This window comes from Erythranthe guttata, chromosome 8, assembly GCF_056151865.1.
Source record: "Erythranthe guttata isolate IM_541 chromosome 8, IM_541, whole genome shotgun sequence".
NCBI classification, from domain to species: domain Eukaryota; kingdom Viridiplantae; phylum Streptophyta; class Magnoliopsida; order Lamiales; family Phrymaceae; genus Erythranthe; species Erythranthe guttata.
The window spans coordinates 3,146,779-3,168,024 of record NC_142540.1 but is presented as its reverse complement, the minus strand read 5'-3'; the positions used below and the strand labels follow the sequence as shown (position 1 = coordinate 3,168,024).

At 36.4% G+C, this 21,246-nt stretch overlaps 3 protein-coding genes, 1 non-coding gene and 1 pseudogene across 5 annotated transcripts; 3 read left to right on the top strand and 2 right to left on the bottom strand.

Moving 5' to 3' along the window:
- The first annotated feature begins 102 nt into the window (after positions 1 to 102).
- Positions 103 to 2,851, top strand: LOC105973616 (P-loop containing nucleoside triphosphate hydrolases superfamily protein). Its single transcript, XM_012998653.2, has 2 exons — positions 103 to 1,022; positions 1,992 to 2,851. Exons 1-2 carry the CDS (start codon positions 274 to 276, stop codon positions 2,644 to 2,646), a joined length of 1,404 nt encoding a protein of 467 aa, XP_012854107.1. The 5' UTR covers positions 103 to 273; the 3' UTR covers positions 2,647 to 2,851.
- A 718-nt stretch (positions 2,852 to 3,569) lies between these two features.
- On the top strand, positions 3,570 to 4,983 carry LOC105975001 (putative glycosyltransferase 7). Its single transcript, XM_088821661.1, has one exon. The coding sequence runs from the start codon at positions 3,714 to 3,716 to the stop codon at positions 4,965 to 4,967; it is 1,254 nt and encodes a 417-aa protein (XP_088677787.1). The 5' UTR covers positions 3,570 to 3,713; the 3' UTR covers positions 4,968 to 4,983.
- Positions 4,984 to 7,787: 2,804 nt separating this feature from the next.
- On the bottom strand, positions 7,788 to 9,771 carry LOC105973605 (glycosyltransferase 6 pseudogene; annotated as a pseudogene). The gene has a single exon (XR_016033064.1). The product of XR_016033064.1 is annotated as a glycosyltransferase 6 pseudogene (transcript).
- A 3,057-nt stretch (positions 9,772 to 12,828) lies between these two features.
- TRNAT-AGU (transfer RNA threonine (anticodon AGU)) lies at positions 12,829 to 12,902 on the top strand. Its single transcript has one exon. It is a non-coding gene; the product is annotated as a tRNA-Thr (tRNA).
- A 229-nt stretch (positions 12,903 to 13,131) lies between these two features.
- LOC105973595 (heptahelical transmembrane protein 4) lies at positions 13,132 to 16,220 on the bottom strand. The gene is made up of 5 exons (XM_012998630.2): positions 16,033 to 16,220; positions 15,810 to 15,935; positions 15,353 to 15,626; positions 14,614 to 14,905; positions 13,132 to 13,988 (listed from the first exon to the last, which is right to left on the bottom strand). Exons 3-5 carry the CDS (start codon positions 15,616 to 15,618, stop codon positions 13,335 to 13,337), a joined length of 1,212 nt encoding a protein of 403 aa, XP_012854084.2. The 5' UTR covers positions 15,619 to 15,626; positions 15,810 to 15,935; positions 16,033 to 16,220; the 3' UTR covers positions 13,132 to 13,334.
- Between the last annotated feature and the right edge of the window lie 5,026 nt (positions 16,221 to 21,246).

Sequence of the window (21,246 nt, the reverse complement as noted above, 5' to 3'; positions counted from 1 at the left end):
GGGTTGAAAAATATTTACAATAAATTGTGTAGCCCATTTGTGGGGCTATTTTTTTTTTTTAATTTTATTAATATTTTGGAAGAAAAAAAATTAATTTTTGATTTAATATTTTCATTTTATAATATTTCGGTTAATTTATAATTTTCGGAGTATTGAATTAGCCAAACACGCCCCCGCTCTCATTCAAAACACTAAAACCCTAAACCCCCTTTCTTGTGAAACCCTCTGCCTCTCTTCGCTTGACCTTCCTTCTCACTCACTACTCAGACAACTATGGCGGAGATTAAGCTCTCAGAGATGCGGGACCTGACCCGAATTGAACGAATTGGGGCCCATTCTCACATCCGGGGTCTCGGGCTCGACTCTGCACTTGAAGCCCGCTCCTCCTCCGAGGGTATGGTGGGCCAGACCTCCGCCCGCAAGGCCGCCGGCGTCATCGTCAAAATGGTACAAGAAGGCAAAATCGCCGGCCGCGCCGTCCTATTAGCAGGCCAGCCCGGCACAGGAAAAACCGCCATCGCCATGGGCATGGCCAAATCCATCGGCCAAGAAACCCCATTTGCAATGCTCGCCGGCAGCGAATTGTTCTCCCTCGAGATGTCGAAAACCGAAGCCCTAATGCAGGCGTTCAGGAAAGCAATTGGGGTTAGAATTAAGGAGGAGACGGAAGTTATTGAAGGCGAGGTTGTGGAGGTTCAAATCGACAGGCCGGCTGTCGCAGGGGCGGCGTCCAAGACGGGGAAATTGACATTGAAGACCACGGAGATGGAGACCGTGTACGATTTGGGTGGGAAGATGATCGAGGCTTTGGGGAAGGAGAAAGTGCAGAGTGGAGATGTGATTGCCATTGATAAGGCTTCTGGAAAAATCACGAAGCTAGGAAGGTCTTTCTCGAGGTCTAGGGATTACGATGCGATGGGCCCGCAGACGAAGTTCGTGCAGTGCCCGGATGGTGAGCTGCAGAAGAGGAAAGAAGTCGTGCATTGTGTTACTCTTCATGAGATTGATGTTATCAACAGCAGGTATAAGTTTAGCGTGTACTTCATTCTTAAGCGAATTCTGGAATGTTAATGAGTGTTTTGAATTGCTTGTATTGTATCAAAATGCACGCGCAGGCTATTGTTATATTTATGCTACTAATAAGATCGCAATCTTGGTTTCAATTGAATCAAGAACTATCTATCTAGTATGCAATAAAAGAATGTTAGTAAATGATTCTAAATCTCCTTAAGTGAGGGCTGACATGTGATATCGTTTATGAAGACAATTTAATTCATTATATTGTTGGACACTAAAAGTAATTTGCAAGTGTTTTATTAGTTACAGAATATAGCTAGTGAGTGAACATTAGGATATTAGGATATGCAATGGAGATTTGATGTGCTCATTAGCCTAACGATAGGAAACAGGGAGAACACGATTAGATAGAAGAAATCAATTACTTGCCAACAGCCTTACAAATGAAATTGGTTGAAAGAATCGGCACGTGCAATGTCTGTTTTGGTTGTGGCAGTTGCCTTGCCAAGTTTCATGTCAAAACTCATTAGTCAATCATCTTTGGAAGGGACCCTTCCATAAAATCTCTATGAAGTTTTAGGTCATTTTACTTTATGGAGGAAATTTGCATGCGTACGAAAAGTGGTTTGCTAGAGAAAATCTTTCATTTTACATGTTCAACTACATAAGAATGAATGAAATTGACCATTGTTGTTGTAGCAATGTATGCTGATATATCCTTAAAAAGTTTATCGTTTCATATTAATCGATTCCGACATGGATTTGCAAGGGTTAGATGAATGAATCCAATGTAAAATAGACTGTATTAAAGATACCGAGAAGGTTTGTTTTCCATACTTGTGTAGATTTTGTCACACCTTGTTAAGCTATTTTTCTGAGCCAACATAGGGTCAGGGGGCCCAAGGCCCCCACCCCTTCTCAAAATATGCGTGATTACGCTAATCTAAATAACAGCCTTCTCTCTAAATTTTCAGGACACAGGGTTTCCTAGCTCTGTTCACCGGTGACACAGGCGAAATTCGAGCCGAAGTTCGAGAACAAATCGACACAAAGGTGGCAGAGTGGAGGGAAGAAGGAAAAGCTGAAATTGTCCCTGGTGTCCTTTTCATAGACGAAGTCCACATGCTCGATATCGAGTGCTTCTCTTTCCTCAACCGCGCCTTGGAGAATGACATGGCGCCCATACTAGTCGTCGCAACAAACAGAGGGATCACCTCAATCAGGGGGACCAATTACAAGTCGCCACACGGCATCCCGATCGACTTCCTCGACCGCCTCCTCATCATCTCCACGCAGCCCTACACACCGGAGGACATCCGGAAGATTCTAGACATTAGATGCCAAGAGGAAGATGTGGAGATGTCTGAAGATGCAAAGGTATTGCTGACAAAGATTGGAGAAGACACTTCTTTGAGGTACGCGATAAATCTTATTACAGCATCTGCTTTGGCCTGCCTGAAAAGGAAGGGTAGGGTTGTGGAGATGGAAGACATTAGCAGGGTTTACGAGCTTTTTTACGATGTGAAGAGGTCCACGCAGTACTTGATGGAGTATCAGAGCCAGTATATGTTCAGTGAGGTGCCAGCTGGAGAGGGTGATGAAGATGAAACCAATGCCATGGTTTCTTAAGGGGACTGTTTGCTTGTACTCGATATTCGTCTCGTCTTGATTGAATTGTTCATAATGCGGTTGGTTGTGTTTTGCGTGTTTTTAGATGTCGGCCGACGAATGTTGTGTAGCAAATTTATGTTCTAGTGGTTTTTGTAGCAGAATTTGAAGGCTTTTCTGAAAACTTGGTAGCTCCATTTATAGTACTTGATTCATCTGATTTTTATGTAATGTCTGATAAATATGCCTTACATTGTGTTTACTTGAGAAAAAACATAATAATGAAATAAATCAGAACATAAATATAAATAAATAGGGTAAATTACAAACATCCCCCTGAGGTATGGTCAATTTATGGAAAAACCTCTCTTGTTTGGATAATTACATTTACCCTCTAAACTATGAATTTTCTTAAACCTCCACCCTTAGGGTGTCAAATTCAACATAATCATCTAGATTTCGTGGAATGTTGCTCTAGTTTGTGATTTCGTGGAATGTTGCTCTAGTTTGTACTCGTTTTGTGTGTTAATACAGTTTCTGATGCACCACAATCTGATATATAAAAGCCAAAAAACACATATTATGATCACCTTGCTTCAAAATGTAAAGTTCAAATGGGATAAAACGGGTACAAAAGTGATAATATTCCATATAATCTCGAAGATTCCACTAAATTTGAGGAGTTGAGGGGTGGTTGTAATTATTCAAACAAGAGGGGGGTTTTCGTAATTTGACTATACCTCGGGGTGGTTGTAATTTACCCAAATAAATAAATAAAAAAAAAAACAAAAAAAAAATCCCAATCCCACTATCTAATATTAAAACAAATACACTTGCTTTTGTGGCCTTGATATTGTTCTTAATTACAAAGTTGGTCCTCAATCTATCATTAATTTCACTTCAAAATTTTCTAACCCCATTAAATACATGGAATCGGATCCAATTATGCAAAGCGTGATTCTGATTACATTCCTTAAAAGTTATATTCATTTTCTCTATCTTAATAATTTCTTACTCATTTTACCTGCAAAAAATCCGACCACACAGATTTTTCCAGTTGGGCAATTTCTGAATACTCACAATTAGCTATGGCGAAACATATTCTTCAGACCAAACCTTCTTCTTTTCCTAGAGACAGGATTCTATCTATTACAGCTGCGGCGGCAGCGATTCTAACATTTTTGGCAGTATGGACCTTCGCCGACCCACGCGCCGCCTTTTCATCTTTGCTGTCGGCACGCAACGTCGCCGCCTGCGGCGGCGCCTCCACTAACACGAGCCAAATTTCTACGGAGAAAACATTTTACGACGACCCGGAAACTCGGTACACCATAGATAAGCCCATGATTAACTGGGACGAGAAAAGAAAACACTGGCTGAACAATAATCCAACGGTCGCCGCAAAATCGAAAAACAGCGTAATTGTCGTCACCGGTTCTCAGCCGTCGGCATGCAAGAACCCACTCGGAGATCACTTGCTACTGAGGTTTTTCAAGAACAAGATCGATTACTGCAGAATCCACGGCTACGAGATCTTCTACAACAACGCGTTTCTGGATCCCAAGATGCGATCTTTCTGGGCGAAGATACCGGTGATCAAGGCGGCGATGGTGGCCCACCCGGAGAAGGAGTGGGTTTTCTGGGTTGACTCGGATGCGATTTTTACGGACATGGATTTCAAGGTTCCGTTCGAGAGGTACGAGGAACATAACCTAGTCGTCCACGGTTGGCCGAAGATGATCTATGAGGAGAAGAGCTGGGTGGCGGTGAACGCCGGCGTTTTTCTGATGCGGAACTGCCAGTGGTCGATGGATTTTCTCGATGCGTGGGCCGAGATGGGCCCGAAGAGCCCGGATTATAAAAAATGGGGGAGGATCTTGAAATCGACGCTCAAGGATAAATTGTTTCCGGAATCGGATGATCAGTCTGCCCTAATTTATTTGATTCTGAAGGGGAGGAAGAAATGGCGTGAGATGATTTACGTGGAGAATAAGTACTCTCTGCATGGTTACTGGCTGGGCATCGTCGGGAAATTGGACGGCGGGAAGGGCGCGGAGAGGCTGAGGCGGCGGCGGCACGCGGAGACGGCGAGCGAGTGCTACGCGGCGGAGGGTGGCGGGGGGCGACGGCGGCCGTTCGTGACGCACTTCACGGGGTGTCAGCCGTGCAGCGGGGAGCATAATCCGGCGTACGAGGGAGATTCTTGCTATGTGGGGATGGAGAAAGCGCTCAATTTTGCGGATAATCAGGTGCTTCGCAGTTATGGGTTCGTGCACCCGGATATTAATAATGGGTCTTACGTCACTCCTTTGCCCTTCGATTTTCATGGAGATGATTTTTGATTTTTTTCTTCTTTTTTTTTTTCCTTAATCTTTTTTTTTTTACATTGAAATTTTATGGAAAAAAGGCTAAATTTGCTGGTGCGCATAAGAAAATGTAAATGTCATGATTTTGCTTCTTTTTTTTTCCTTTTCATCTTCTTATTTTCCATTATTTGGAGTAGGGCCGGACATGAATCGATTTTATCGGTCAATCGATCCACTTTCGATTCACTTATTTGCCCAATAGTTGGTAATTAATCGACTCATACAATAGAGTTGGTAATTTTAACTGTCCCATATATAAATGGGTCGGTTGGTAATTTCAAGTTTACTCAAAAGTTGATTGGCTGATATTACTCTACAAATCGATTTTCCTAATTATAAAATTTTATTGCAAATATTCACTTGTAATTCTTATTTTTCTTTTAAGTTAAAAGTAATATATAAAAGAAGCCAAAACTAAAAAAACTCAAAATATAAATTTATAAACCTCTACGTATGTACTTCTGTTTCTATTTTATACTAACTTATTTCATGTTCTTCATTATGTAGTTACTTATTGTAGAAATTTAGTAAAAGAAAATCTTAATTTAAAGTTAGGATTTTCGCAATATAAATTTCCTCAAATTTTGATTATCTTCTGAAAAACGTTTAAATACATCTTATTATTATTATAAAAAAGTCAATAATTAGATGGTTGATAATACCAACCAACCGACACAGTTTTTTATCCGAGGAGGTCGGTTGCCAACCATTATCAGACCTATAATAGTCGGTACAGTAATAATTTTCAATATTCAGTAAAATCAATTTGTCAAATCGGGTAAATAATTGGCCGATAATAATAACTCGACTTGACCCATTCACAACCCTAATTTAGAGTGGATTAGCTAGTAATCAGGGTAATATTTAACCAGGGACTGACCATTGACCATTGACCATTGACCAATCATCACTCACATAAGAACCGTGAAAATGATGAAGAATGAGAAGATTATTTTGTAAATTTTATTTGCCTTGTAAAGATCAAGGACTTTTATTTCATCAATTTAATTCCCACTGTTATGCTTAAGTCAATTAGCTAAACACCAATAATAGATAATTAATTAATTAATTATTAATAAATATATGGTCAGATGTTATCAAATGAAATCCACCAAGTGCAGTATTGTTATAATTCTAACTGCGTAGAGCTCGCAAGTCAAATTAAGCTATTTAATTAATACTCAATTAACCTTTGCCGATCTTTAAATTCCCACTTAACCTCAATTTGCTAGCCTAATAAAATTAATTTTGAACAAATATTACGTTTGATATACAATATGAAATTTGGCTTTAGCTCGACTCGAATATTAGAACAGAACAAAAAAAAAAAAAAAAAAAAAAAATTGGTGTGTGTCACAAAACGAATAAACCTGAACCAATTCATACTCATCTCGATCGAAACTCAATTGGATCGATAATTAAACTTAAATTGTCGCACATTTAGTTCGACTCTATTCGTTTTAGGCTTCGTTTGCTTACATATATTGAATTACATGGGATTAGGTGAGATTGGATTAATATCTCATTGACTAATTAATTATTTAGTCAGTAAGACGTTTGATTCATTAGATTAAATCTTGTTTTAAATTTGTTAAATTATAGTATTAATTGTAAATTGTCTAAAAAGTCTTTTAATTAACAAAATTAATATATTGTTTTAAGGATAAAATTGTATTTTTCTCTTTTAATAACCTTCTACTAAATTAATTGCAGGGGGAGGGGTGCTACTAATTTAACCAAATAATAGCATTTAATTGCGGACTTTAAATGTAGTAGCGGGCTAGAATAAATACGAATCTCTTCAACCAAACATCTTACTAATACCTACTATTTAGTTAATAGAGCTTAGTAGCATTAAGCAAACGAGGCCTTGGGATAATAGGCAGAAACTTGTGTATTGAATAAAGGGCCCAAATGCAGAAAGATCAATAGTTTGGCAATCCCCTTAATTGCAGGCAACTTTAATTACACTTTTTCTTTTTCTCTTCTTTTTCTCTTCTCTAAAGAGTTGATAATAATGCCTGCCCACAAATTAGGGCAATCTGTTTGAACCTTTCTTTTTGTGGGATTTAGTGGCATAATTTTCGATTAAACAGATAATCTATATTTGAAACTAATTAAGGAAAATATAGAGATTGTCATAGTTGATTAATTTCCCCATTTTTAGCAAATAAACAAGTATCAAGATTGTCATCTATGTTGTAAGATATTTAATAATTCTGCATTAAGCAAGTGAAAATATAACGGTCTGCCTCGCATTAATTGAGTCAATTTGGTCAAAATGTGATTTTTTTTTTTTTTTTTTTTTGATAATTTGGTCAAAATGCGATTAATCTTAGTTTAACCAACAATGTCTAGAAAAAGTACTTAAATTTAAATTAAAAAAAGAAAAGAAAAAAAAAGCATAAATTGCAGACATGAAGCTCGTGTCTACATTATCCACTAATCATGCAATTTTTACTCCGTCGACAAATAAAAACATCATTATGCTTAAAATTTACAGGCTTTTGGCATGCACGATGATTAAAGACTGATACAAAATGAAAAGCAGTCAATTTTGTTTTATTTAATAATTAGCAATTAAATAATTGGTAATTATTAAATTGACATAATTGGGCTTGATTCCATGAGACCCAGTTAAATCCTTCAGGCCTCGTTAAAAAGCCCCCAATTAAATTGCTGAGTGTCTTTGATTAAACAAGAGTATCTTACTCTAAAACATTCTCTTAACATTTTATTTTATTTTTACTAAAAATAAATAAATAATCACCAATTCAAAAAACAAAGCACCGTAGATAGGAAATAAAAAAAACTTTATATACGTATACGTTCGCACACAATTACATACTATATACTATATTACATTTTCCTCACATGAAAAAACAAAAAAAAAAAAAAGTAAAATTTAAAAGCTACATAATATCTAATTTGAAGCAGGATAATCGAAGGGAATAGGATTAACAGTGGTGGAATCTCCTATATCCGGGTGCACGAAGCCGTAATTCCTGAGCACCTGATTATCAGCAAAAGTCAAAGCCCTCTGCATCGCATCGAAGCAAGTTTGACCAGAGTACATCTGGTTGTGGTCCCCACTGCACGGCTGGCACCCCGTGAAGTGAGTGATGAACGGCCTCCGCCAGCTCCCCCTCCCTTGCCCAGCTTCCTTAAGGTAGTCCTCCCACACCGTAGCATAACTCTCGCTCACTTTCTCCCCGTGCCGCCGCCTCAGCGCCGCCGCCGCCGCCGGCTTCTCAGTCTCGGTGTACCTCTCGGTGATGTTATCGAAAGTGCCGATAATTTCCATCCAATACCCCTCGAAGTAATATTCGCTCTCCACGTAGATTTTATTCCCCCATTTTTCCTTTTCTTTAAGAAGTAAATAAACCAGGCCCGATTGATCGTCGGATTCCGGGAAGATCTTATCTTTGAACGTAGCGCTCAGAATCTCGCCCCATTTGTCGTATTCGGGAGACTGTGGGCCCATGGTGGCCCACGTGTCAATGAAATCCATGGCCCACTGGCAGTTGCGGATGAGGAAAACTCCGGCGTTGACGCTGGTCCAGCTCTGCTTCTCGACGAGGTGGGGCCAGCCGTGGACGACGAGGTTGTGGTTTCTGTAGCGGTCCATCGGCGGGAGGAAGTCCATGTCGGTGAACGCCGCGTCGGAGTCGACCCACCAGATCCACTCCGCCTCCGGGTGGGCCAGCATCGCCGCCTTCACGGTGGGGGTTTTGGCCCAGAAGGAGAACATCTTCGGCTGGAGGAGGACGTTGTTGTAGAAGATGTCGATGCCGTGGCGGCGGCAGTAGTCCACCTTGTTCTTGAACAGCTTCAGCAGCAGGTAGTCGCCGATGGGGTTCTTGCACGGCGTCGCCTGAGATCCCGTCACCATGAAAACCCGGTCCTCCGCTCCGGCGGCGAAGGTCGGGTGCTGCTTCAGCCACTCTTTTCTCTTCCCGTCCCAATCCTGCACCGGCGGCGCGTCGATGGTGTAGTTCAGCTCCGGGTCGTCGTAGAATGTCTGCTCCGGCGGGTCCTGCCTCAAGTTAGGCCCCGACCCGACTCCGCCGCCGCCGCAGTTCAGCGACGGAGTGTTGTCTGAACCATGTTTCATGCCGGAAAAAGGTGAAGTGGTAAAAGCCGGAGACGGATCCGGGGCGAAGAAAGACCAGAAGGCCCAAACAAAGAAGAACGCCACCATAGCTCCGGCGACAAAGAGAAACCCGTCGGAGAGAAACGAAGCCGCTTTGCTCCGACCATTGTGCTTAGCCATTGCAATACTTTGGAAAGGTGATAACTCCGAGGATTTCATTAGATATAAATCAAGGAAAAAAAAACAGCAGCAATTAATTCTCCGTCACGGTGAGTTTCGTCGGGTAGCGCAACCGCATCGCCACCTGGATTTTTTGTTAGGAGTTAATGCGTCATTCTGCAGAAGAAAATCCAGCCCTAGATTTATTGACGGTGGACTGAGAAAAAGATAAGAATTAATGGACTAGTGACGAAAGATTATAAATTACAGCGGCGGTGGTTTCCAATATATAACAACCACCGCGGAATGGTGGTGGTTGGGTGTGGTTTTATGGTGGTGGGGAGGAGGAGGAGCAGAGTTATGGGGCCGGAGATTTATGTTTGTGGCTGAGGAGAATTTATTGTGAAGTTAGGTTTTTGCAGCACCGACAATGCAATTTGCTATGGCCGCAGCCGTAGGTTTGGCTGTGGCTTTACTTTTCACCGCTGTACTAATTATATAGGATTAGGAGTTGCCAAACTGCTGATTAATTAATATAATAGTAAATTAATTATGTAGTAATATAATTAAGGGAGAATACTCAATCAAGAAGTTTCATCTCCCATTTCACCCCATTGTTTTTTTCTTTATTTCATTTTGGTTCTTTTATACTACAATTTGTGTCATGATTTAGCAATTTGCTAATACCATTTGTTATTATTACAAATAACAACCAAAAATAAGTGACATACCACGTTTGAGGTCGTGGCTTTTGACCATAGATTAATACTTTAAGGGTCACCTTTCTCAATTATGGTCAAATTACGAAAATTATTTTATATTTGGATAATTACAGCTATCTCCCTCAACTATGTATTATCTTAAAAAAAAATCAACCGGAATTTCGATATGCTAACATTTCATACCGTTTACCGAACTGAATATACGATTTAGTTCGATAAATAACCGAATTACATAACAACATTTAAAAGGAGAGGTAGCTGTAATTACCCAAATAATAGGGATTTTTTTCATAATTTGGCCGTACCTTAAGAGTGGCCGTAATTTGACCATAATGTAATGATTTGCTTTGAATAATATAAAATGTGTTATTCAAATACCAATGACATTAAAATGCATGCATGACCTTTGGATTTAATGTAAAGGTTTTTCTCCGTGATTTTTTTTTTTTTTTTTGAAGTTATTAAAATTACTAAGAGCATCTCCAACCGGTTTCACCATTTTTTCACCAAATCCTATTTATGGTGGTGAAAAAATGGGTTCATCTCCCACCGGTAGCACACCATTTTACTCTTCTACCATTTTTAGTGGAAAAATGGTGGTTTTGGTCTCCAATGGGTATCACCAAAATTTAGACCAAATATTAAAATAATAATATTTCACCATTTCACCAGTTATAGGAAATGGAATTTGGTTTGGTCTCCAATGGCATTTCACCATATATACCCCAAAACTATAAATCTAATGTTAATCGTAATTTTATAATATTTTATTTCGTAAATATTAATTATAGAACCAATGCTAAGTAATAAATTTTCTCAACTAAATAATTTAAAAATTATGTTATTAATCTTAAAAAATTGTCTAAACATGAAATAACATTAGAAATCAACAAATTAATTAAAAATAAGTATATTTATATTTTTAGAGTTAATGTTTTATTAATTTAAAGAAATGAACTAATAAACATTGATACCAACAAAATAAACAAATTAATTAAAAATAAGCATATTTATATTTTTAGAGTTAATGTTTTGTTAATAATAACAAATGTATTTATATTTTAAAAACTAATTTAATAATTAATACCAATGTATTTACGATAAATATGCTAATAAGTTGGTAATCGGGTGCAATTAGTTAAAATCGTCATTTTATATGGTACTTAATAAAATGGTGTTAATTACGGCAAATCCTATTTTCACCTCTATATTTGGTAGGAAAAATAGGATTTGGTGGAAAAAATAGGAAAATGGTGGACCGGTGGGAGATGAAAATTTCTTCACCAAAAAATTTGGTGGAAAAATAGGATTTGGGTATTTGGTGATATGGGGGTTGACCACGGTTGGAGGCTAAAACCAAATCTCTATAATTTTAGGTGTAATGGTGATATAGAAATTTTGGGTGGGAGGCTAAAAACACCTAAATTAGATGAAAAAATGGTGTTATAGTGTCCGGTTGGAGATGCTCTAATGATTTCCTTTAAATTATATTCTTAACTTATTTAGTGTTTAAATACCTTCAACCTGTCCACCAATTCATCTCATTATTCCCCAATATATTTTTTTTATCACACTACTCCAGGGTCAACCTATTTTTTATTTATTTTTTTCGTTTTTATAAATCCATATTATGCACTTGAATCTAATATTATTTTTCATGCCAACAAATATTCACAATGTTCTTCACTTTTCCTTTTTGGTTATCAATTTATTTGGAAATTATATTTATTTTCAAAAATTTCTACCAAATATTTCCACCAATTATAATAAAAGAATCATCAATCGAATAATATAGTGATAAAAGTCTATTTTCTGTAGTTCAGTGTAATTACTTTTTCGCACTTTATATACTCAAAATTAGGTTATATGTTAAAGAAAATAACAATCCATGAGAAAAAAAGAACAATACAGAATATATAGTTCGCTTAGTAAGTTTTAAATATTTAACTCAAGATGCATTATGAATGTATCATGTTTTGAAGATGCAAAGTATTAAAAATTTTTTCAAGGGTGCAAAGTGCTAAAATGCACCATTACAAGGTGCTAAGTGGAATTAAACCGCGATTATGTAATAATTTCATACTAATTAAATTTGAAAAAAGATTCTTGACAAAGATATAGGTGGTCACTTACTTTTTCTTTTTGTCGTAAAAAAAAATAAACTTGCCTTTGGGTGCGATTTAACTTCAAAATTACTAGATTGCACGACGACGTCGTTTCTGAGTTTCACCTGATTTAATTTGGATTATTGTGTTTGTCAACAAACTGGAAAAGATTAATTAATTAATTAATCCGACTTTGAAGCTTGTTAATTACTATCATTTCTTTACTTTAAACTCAGAATAACAGTTGACGTTTAGTCAAACCTATATTGACTCTGTAGTACTGAAGGCAACGTGGTTTAACCAATAAATTATTACAAGGAGTGAAAATATTTAGTATGGGAAATATAAAATGACATTGATGCTGTTGCTCTGGCCGATATTTTATTTTAATCAAAATAATGCTTTGATGTTGAGCTGTTTTGTTTTTATTTTATTTTTCTACTTAATATTATTTTATTTAGTATGTCTGTTTTTTTCCGAATAAAAGAATATAAGGACGAGACAAAGAAGATATGTCTCTTAACTACCAATCATTAACACAAATTAAAATTGTTAAGCACTACTAATTTTTGTCCAGCTACTCTTAACATTTTTATTCCTCGCTAATCCAAAGATTTTATTAGGATATTCCAAATTTAATTCAAATATAAAAATATTAATAGCAGACAAGAAAAAATGTATTTAAATATATACAAATATTATCTTAATTGTTTTACTGACAGTATTATAAACGTTAATCTGAATAGTAATTTCAACAAGCTCTCATAGCTCAGTTGGTTAGAGCACCCGTTTAGTAAGCGGGAGGTCTTGAGTTCAACTCTCAATGAGAGCAACTATTGGGTAAATTAATTTTTTTATTTTGGATTTTAGTGTATTCTGGAATTATTAAATTAATTACTTTAATTCTGTTTTTTTTTTCTTTTTTAGTGTTTTCCGGAATTATTTCAGTCTTTCATTTCCATTGTTATTCCACTTTAATATTTCAAAACACACATTTTTATATTCAAACAAATTGTAATTTTCTTCAAATTATTTCAAACAGCAATTTTTTGAAAATCCAATTTACAGTTTAACAGTTGCTTTTATTTCATCCAGAAAATGTAAAAGCACTTAATACCACAGGAGAGGCATACTTCAAATGCTCTCTCTCACATAAGTAGCTACACAAGACATTAACAAAAGATGCCATCAATATTCCCCTCCAAAAACAAACCAAATCCTGGCAATTATTACAAGACACCAAACTCCGAAAAATAAAAACCTCTCAACACCCCTGCACATCTCTCCACCGGAGATAAACCAGCCCGGCCCGATAATGCGTATAAGCTCCGGCCACAACAAGCACATGAAAAAGCTGATGACTATGGCCCGCAATATCGAACTTCCCGGGACTCCACTTCTCCGGGATCCGCATAGCATACACCAGCGCACCCACACCGTAAAAAACCCCCATCAAAACCTCGTACCCGGTAGTATGCAGCGCCTCCGGCTGGTGCCAGAACAGGATAAGCTTATGCAAGATAGGCGCCGCACCGGAGAATCCCATCCCAAAAAAGAGCCCGGCCCGAAAATTACGATACTGGGGCGTTTGGAAAACGGGGAGGAGTGAGGCCAAGATTGTGCCGATTCCTAGTAGGGTGATGAAGCCCATGTAGAGGTTGCAGAAGAAAGGGTAGCACATGAAGGAGTAGTAGACTGGTGGGTAGAATGAGGTGGAGATTAGGGCGGCGATGCCGGCGTAATCGAGGCGGAGCATGATGTAGGAGAGGCGTTCGGAGTGGCAAGAGAGGAGGTGGCATGTGCTGCTCGATAATAGGCAGAACATGGCCCCACCTAAGAATGCGAAGAATGGCCAACGTGTGATTGGCCGAACCAGTAGTGGGGCTATTATATTCGCCACGTCCTCTTTCATACTACGCTGCAAAAGAAATGATTGAACAATGATATTACGAGTTAACGTTGGAAGAAATCACATTCTGTTTATATGAAAATGATGTAAAACAGAGTGTGAGTAATTACATTACTTGAAGAAAAGTAGTGTTGCATGTATTAACAGTAGATGCAAGAAACTTGTATTGACCTTATTTCTAATTTTCTACCGCAAGAACTGCAGTTTTTACTATCTCCATGTTTAACACAGTTACTTGTTGAGGACTTTCTGCTGCTGCTGCTGTGTGTGTGTGTGTGTGTGTTAGAACAAGTGCCTTGTGAGTGAGATTAGAGAAGAAATATATGCCTCGATTTGTCTTGCATCAATAGTACCTAAACGTAACCTATGTCTATGAAATTCTATGAGATAGTTTTCGATTCAACAATGTTATCCAATTGCTGTACATCGTGACCATACTATGAGATAAAAATATGCAATAAATCCGTTCGAGAAGATTCAGTTTATTCTAAAACAAACTACCAAATCAGATCATCCAGCTTTCACTTGTACCCCACAATTCCACATGCAATGACAATTCATGATTCGCAGATTATGAAATTATAAATTGAATTTTGAACTAAGATGGAAGAGCATAAATGAAGTAAAAGACTACCAGAACACAAATATCTGTGTGGTTGCTGTGGGAAAGAGACTCTGGTATACAATTTGAGAGGAGCTCCATAATGTGCCAATTCGACAATGACGGTAGCAAATCGATTGAAGTTTTTAACTCCTCTCGAAGTCTCTGCATATCAGGCATGTGTGGTAATGACGGGAGACAAGTCATAAGTTCGGCGTGCAGTTTCTGGTAATCGGCAGTTTTCATAACTGAATTTTGTACATACGGAACCTTTGTGGCAGTGTAAATGGTAAGAGTCAGGAAAAGGAAGAACCCTATCAAGTGCCTGCGTAGAAGAAAGATAATGAATCGCTGTTGGTAAAGTTCGATAATATATCTATCTAACCATATTGAGAAACCAAATCACATTTATGCCGTAAATCACAGAATCAATTAACCTTCTCCCTTAAAACACTTAGGTTGCTTTTGGATGCAAGAATTTTGAGCGAAACTTAACCACTACGTTTTCTTAATTTCCATATAATGATTTGCTGATACCATCTTTTTACAATAATATGTAGACCAACTATAATGATTCTGCTACTCGTTCGAGTTCAGAGCTACAATAATTCACAGTCAATCACACAACACAGCCAATGAAAAAGCAAGACAAGCTTGAAAATGACCAAGAAACAACACAATCTTCATCATCACAAAAAAGAACACACAATACGACTAATCGACTACAATATTATTAATGGTTACGAAAAAAGCAGGGGACGGAAATTCTTACGTCCAAACATTGAGGGTCTCGTTGTGAATGGTGAAAACGCTGAGCAAGACCTGCTTCAGAGGCCATTCGGCTCTGTAATGACCAAGAATATACTCATTGTCCTTCAAATATGCAGGCAGTGAGTGGTACTCCACAAGCTGGTATTTCACTTTATTCCACAATCTCTTCCCTTTCCCATCACCCGGCGAATCACACAACAACGTCTCGTTCTCGTTCGATCCACCCGTAGATTTCACCACATCGGAATTCCCTTTATTCCTATCCATTCTCTAACCTAAACCCAAACCATCAGAACACAAAAATTAGCAAAAACTAAAACAATTGATGAAGAAATTATATAAATTCAATTCAATTGAACCATAAAATTGAGCAACCTAACCTTATCCCCTGCTCCTACGTAAGAAATGGCTGACTATAGTTAATGGTAGGTAAAAAAAAAATTAAAAAAATAGAATACCTGAATTGCAAAGGAGCACGCGCGCCGCCACGAAAGGATAAAAAAATTTGTGATTATTCAAGCTGCATGTATCAGCTTGAATGAATTCGTTTGAAGAATTCTTCTTTGTCCTTTCGGCGGATTTAACTAGATAGTGGGAGAGGGAGAATTAGAAAATTAGGGAAAAATCAAACCACCGCCAATTAATGGCGCAATCAAAAATAATAATAATAAAAAAAACAACCTGCAATGTGCAATTGTTTTTAGGTTTTTTAATTGATCTTTCATAGACGAGGAAAATTAGGGATACGTTCGATTGAAAATATGTAGGAAATTGGGGGAAAAGGAGATGCCTCTGGAGATTCGGAGATGCTGAGATGATCTTTTTGTTGGTTATGGATTTGGCACGAATAAAGCTTTTTCCTCTATATTATTATTTCTATAAAAGAACGAAAGTGACGGGAATATGACGTCACTCCAATTAAACTCAGGATATACGCGGTGTAAAATATTAAATATCAGGATTATAAAAATATGAGGGCTATTATAATATTGTGGACTTTAGCACATTGGAGAATATGACTTTGACATGTGTCCTTACATGTGTAACTATTTAGAGCAATGAACAACTAGGTGTGGACATGTGTCCTTAGTGACTAAGCATTTTCTTGTGTATAAATATGAGGAAGAAAAATGTATTGTATACTCATATATCATCTAATGAAAAAGAATATTTTGCTCTATATTGTGTTTCTAGGTTTTTCCACTAACACAATTATATTTATATTTATATATATATATCTCTAATTAATTTACCATAGTGGGAATTTCATCATGCATTTCTCAAGCCATAACCATCTCTTGCAAATGAGTAATATTATATATCTATTGAATTCAATTTCGTATAATCGATAAACGAGCTAATGGGAATTATTTCACAACACGTTATCAGCACGAGCAACTGCTCGAAAAAGGTAGGTTATGTAAGTTTGTTTATTTTATTTGATAAAATCCAAATCCTCGATATCAAATGGTGAAGCGAATATTACGGCATTTATACGCCACCGATTTTCGGAGGAAAGGAAGGATATATATTTATAATTATGTACATGTTGATTTATGAGAAAAAAAAAAAAAGTTATTATCTCTAGCCTCGGCTATGAATTTTCAACTTGCAGTGCATGATTTTGCAAATTTAGAAACTTGTAATTGATTATTTTCAAATGGGCTGCATGAAAATTATTTTGCATCTTTCATGAGAATAAAATGATTTGGCCGGTTAAAGTCAATTGAATTTGACAATTTATTATTTGAGTTTTTGGAAACCGGATTTACATATATGTGTTTTACTTAATTGGTCAACCTGTCAGGTTGTTAATTTGCAATTAAGTTTGTTGCTAAGGATTCTTATGTATGAAAAATTATTTGATTGGGTACAATGTGAATGTGACCCTTACGGAAGTCGACAATTTTCGGATGATGAAATCTTCCATGAAAATAAGTTTGGGCTCGGTCCCTATAGACTATTACTCCAGACATAATACTGTAGAGACTGTGGATGTGGTAGCCCTTGTAAAAGGCCATAAAACAAATTACGGGCCTGATTCCCGTATAAATGGCGGACATAGTAGTCCCAATTAAGAGTCGATTAAAAGGCGATGATAATTATTCCGAGCATAATGTTCGTAGATATTGTGGACATCGTAGTCTCCAATAATGGCCGATATAGAAGCCATAAATATAACTTCGGGTGTGATACCCGTAGAGTCACTAAAAGTTGTGATTCCCCTCAAAGGCCAGTGAGGTTATTAAAATAAAAATAATTAGGTGATGTACCCATATAAACGATGGACATTTTTGTTAAGGGTCGATTGAAAGGTCATTATAAAATTAAATATGGGGTTCGAAATGTTCTTAATTTGACTAGAGTGGATGTAGATATTTCCGCCAAGATAATCATTTGGTCAAAATAAATTAAAACTCATGAGTTTATTGCATACAAAATATATTTTGGCCTATGAGTAAAAGTTATATATTTGAGATCATGCATGATAATATTCTTAATGGTTATGATATAACTCTCTCGATGTAACGGTTTTCGAGATTGAATTTATTTATTTATGAACGTACCTCCCTCGGACGATATATAACCGAGGTTGAGCCTATAATATTTTCTCGAGATAAATATAAATGACGTCAAATTTAAATACTTCTCTCGGATGATTTTATTCCCGAGATTGAGCTAATTTCTAAGATAAATTTATATATATCTCTCGGACGACATATACCCGATATCGAGTTTATAATATCTCCCTCGGACGATACATTCCTGAGGTCGAGTTTAATTATATATTCCCCAAATAAAAATTTACGACTATCTAGCTCGGACGATTTATTCCCGAGTTTAAGTTAGTAATACTCTCTTGGAAGAAACATTCCCAAGGTCGAGCTTATACACCCCTGATGATATTGGTAATATTTCAAGGTTAATTTGATATGTTTACTAATTGTGTAACATGTACATATCTCTCTCGGATGTTAAATTCCCGGGATCGAGTTCGCAAACTTCCTCGAATGAGAAATTCTCAAGGTTGAGATTATATCTCTCTCTTGGATGTTAAATACCCAAGATTGAGTTAGTATTTTATGGACATATATTATTTAATATGGATGTACATGTGAAACACAAACATAATAGACTATTGTTTATATATTATAATTTCGAACTTTGAAATTGAGTTATATATCTTTCTCGGACTGATTCTCGAAATTAAGATAATAAGCTACATATCACCCTCGAGTGACAGATTCACGAGGTCGAATTTTAGAAGTTCTCCTTCAGATGAAATATTCCTGAAGTAGAGTTTGCATATCTCCCCTGAAATATATACATTCCCGAGGTTGATTTTAAATATCTCCCCGGACAATGTATTAGTCACATTGATAATTTAATATGTTCTAAATTTTATTGAGTGTGATATTGCGCAAAGCACGAAGTAAAACTAAATTACTTTCCATAGAGATTATGGCTTCGGAATACACAATTGTTCTACTGATTAAAAGCATTAGCTCTTGTATTGTATTGTGTCCTAATTCGAGTTTTCTATTACTACACCAACATGTCATATAAACTAGTTAATCCTGAAATATTCAGATTTTAGCATGATAGTATGGAGACGCCCATAAAATATAATGATGTGTAGGAATACATAATATACTAAAGGACATTTGTTAAACGATGAAGGGATCCCAATGTCCGAACAATATTTCTATTATTTATATTAATGAGATTCGTTATATACCATTTAATGAAAAATGATTGGTAATATTTATGGATCAATACAATCTTTGGATAAATATTTCAAATATTTATGATTTTGTAAGAAGCATCTTATAGATGGTCTCGCGTGTGTTTATTATGTACGTGCAATACGATTTTGCACGTTTTCTGCACAAGTTACTATACTCCGTGCATACGAGAATGGATAGTGGTGGAGAAACTCGATCAAAATAATTTTGATACATTTTGTGCAGTATTTGGGATAAATATCAGTACCTTGTAGCACACGCTCACACTCATATGGATGAATTAAATCCACTGAATAAACGAGTCATGATAAACATGCTCTGGATAAATATGTCGAGATTAACCTCTCGACTAAGGGCAATTACAATTATAAAATTTCGGGATGATTAATCCAGTGAATCACGTTCAAAAAATAGAATGTCAGCAGAGCCGAGTTTGGCCTAAATGTGAGAAAGCGATTAAATCGAAATTGTCTTTCATAGAGGAACGAAATAAATACGGACTAATGGTACCAACTCCGAACAATATAAACTCCCTGGATATAAATGGGGTTTTGTTCGTAAGAGGAATAATGACAACAAAATTGTTCGGTATAATGTGTGCCTTGTCAAAAATATTGATTCTTCCCAGTGTATGGGAATGATTATATTAGATGTATTTACTGGTTATGAATACTATCAATTTTCGTTTCTTAGGGTTGTCCATGAGGGAATGGACATACGTCTAACAGACATTCTAATGTCATCTTTATGGTTCACTGAATTTTGTTATACTCTCGCGGATTTAAAATGTGTAAAGCAAAGACATAGTGATAATATGTTGCACTCTTTTTCCCTTTTGTTCGGTCTTTTTCCCATGTGGTTTTTCCGACGTAAGGTTTTTAATGAGGCATCAATTCAGTCGATACAATAGTGCTACGTCCAAGGGGGAGTATTATAATATTGTGGACTTTAGCACATTGGAGAATATGACTTTGACATGTGTCCTTACATGTGTAACTATTTAGAGCAATGAACAACTAGGTGTGGACATGTGTCCTTAGTGACTAAGCATTTTCTTGTGTATAAATATGAGGAAGAAAAATGTATTGTATACTCATATATCATCTAATGAAAAAGAATATTTTGCTCTATATTGTGTTTCTAGGTTTTTCCACTAACACAATTATATTTATATTTATATATATATATCTCTAATTAATTTACCATAGTGGGAATTTCATCATGCATTTCTCAAGCCATAACCATCTCTTGCAAATGAGTAATATTATATATCTATTGAATTCAATTTCGTATAATCGATAAACGAGCTAATGGGAATTATTTCACAACAAGGGCCCGTTTGTTAATTTAAAAAGGAAAAAAGGGGTAAAAAGAAAAAAATATCTAGACAAACCCTTCCCAAGGTAATTTTGCATAAATCCAAGAACTTCTTGGAAATTGAGTGCTGGAAGAAGATTTTATTTTAAACTGGACAAACCAAACGGGCCCTTATGCCATGTTTTGTTAGCGTTAGCAATTAATACAATGTTTATGATCGCGCTGAATACTACATCTAGTTATTTATATTAGGTAAATTTAATCGTAGATCTGATTAAATAACAATCTTTTTGAATTTATTGAAACTGAGCTTTTATTATTACGGCAAATTTAAATTTGAATTATTGGGAAGGTGAAAAATAAATAATACATGATAGGGCAAAATTTTCAAAGTTGGAGTTAAGTACTTGCATGCAATAAAGACCGGTTGGCTTTCCTAGTTTGCGGTCCAGCACTAAACTTACGTGTAGAATATTTTAGGTATATACTTGCATGCAATATATAGCTTATGTTTGTTTATAATTGGAACGTCACTCCAACTATAAAGATAATATTTAAGAGAAATAAATAAGAATTTATGATAAAGTTAGCAAAATTATTAGGATCACTAATTGTTGACTTTTTTTAATGGGAGTTATATTTTTTTTTATTTGAGTTGTATAATTCGGTGATTTTGTATCGTAATTTATATCGTGATAAGGACAATTCTCTAATATCCTTTGCATTGTGATTTTTGTTGTGCGGGATCTGCAAAAGAAAGGTAGAGTTCGGATTCTGACTGAGTTTAACACTCCGACGATCAAGTCAATAATTTTTCTGAGAATATATTCTC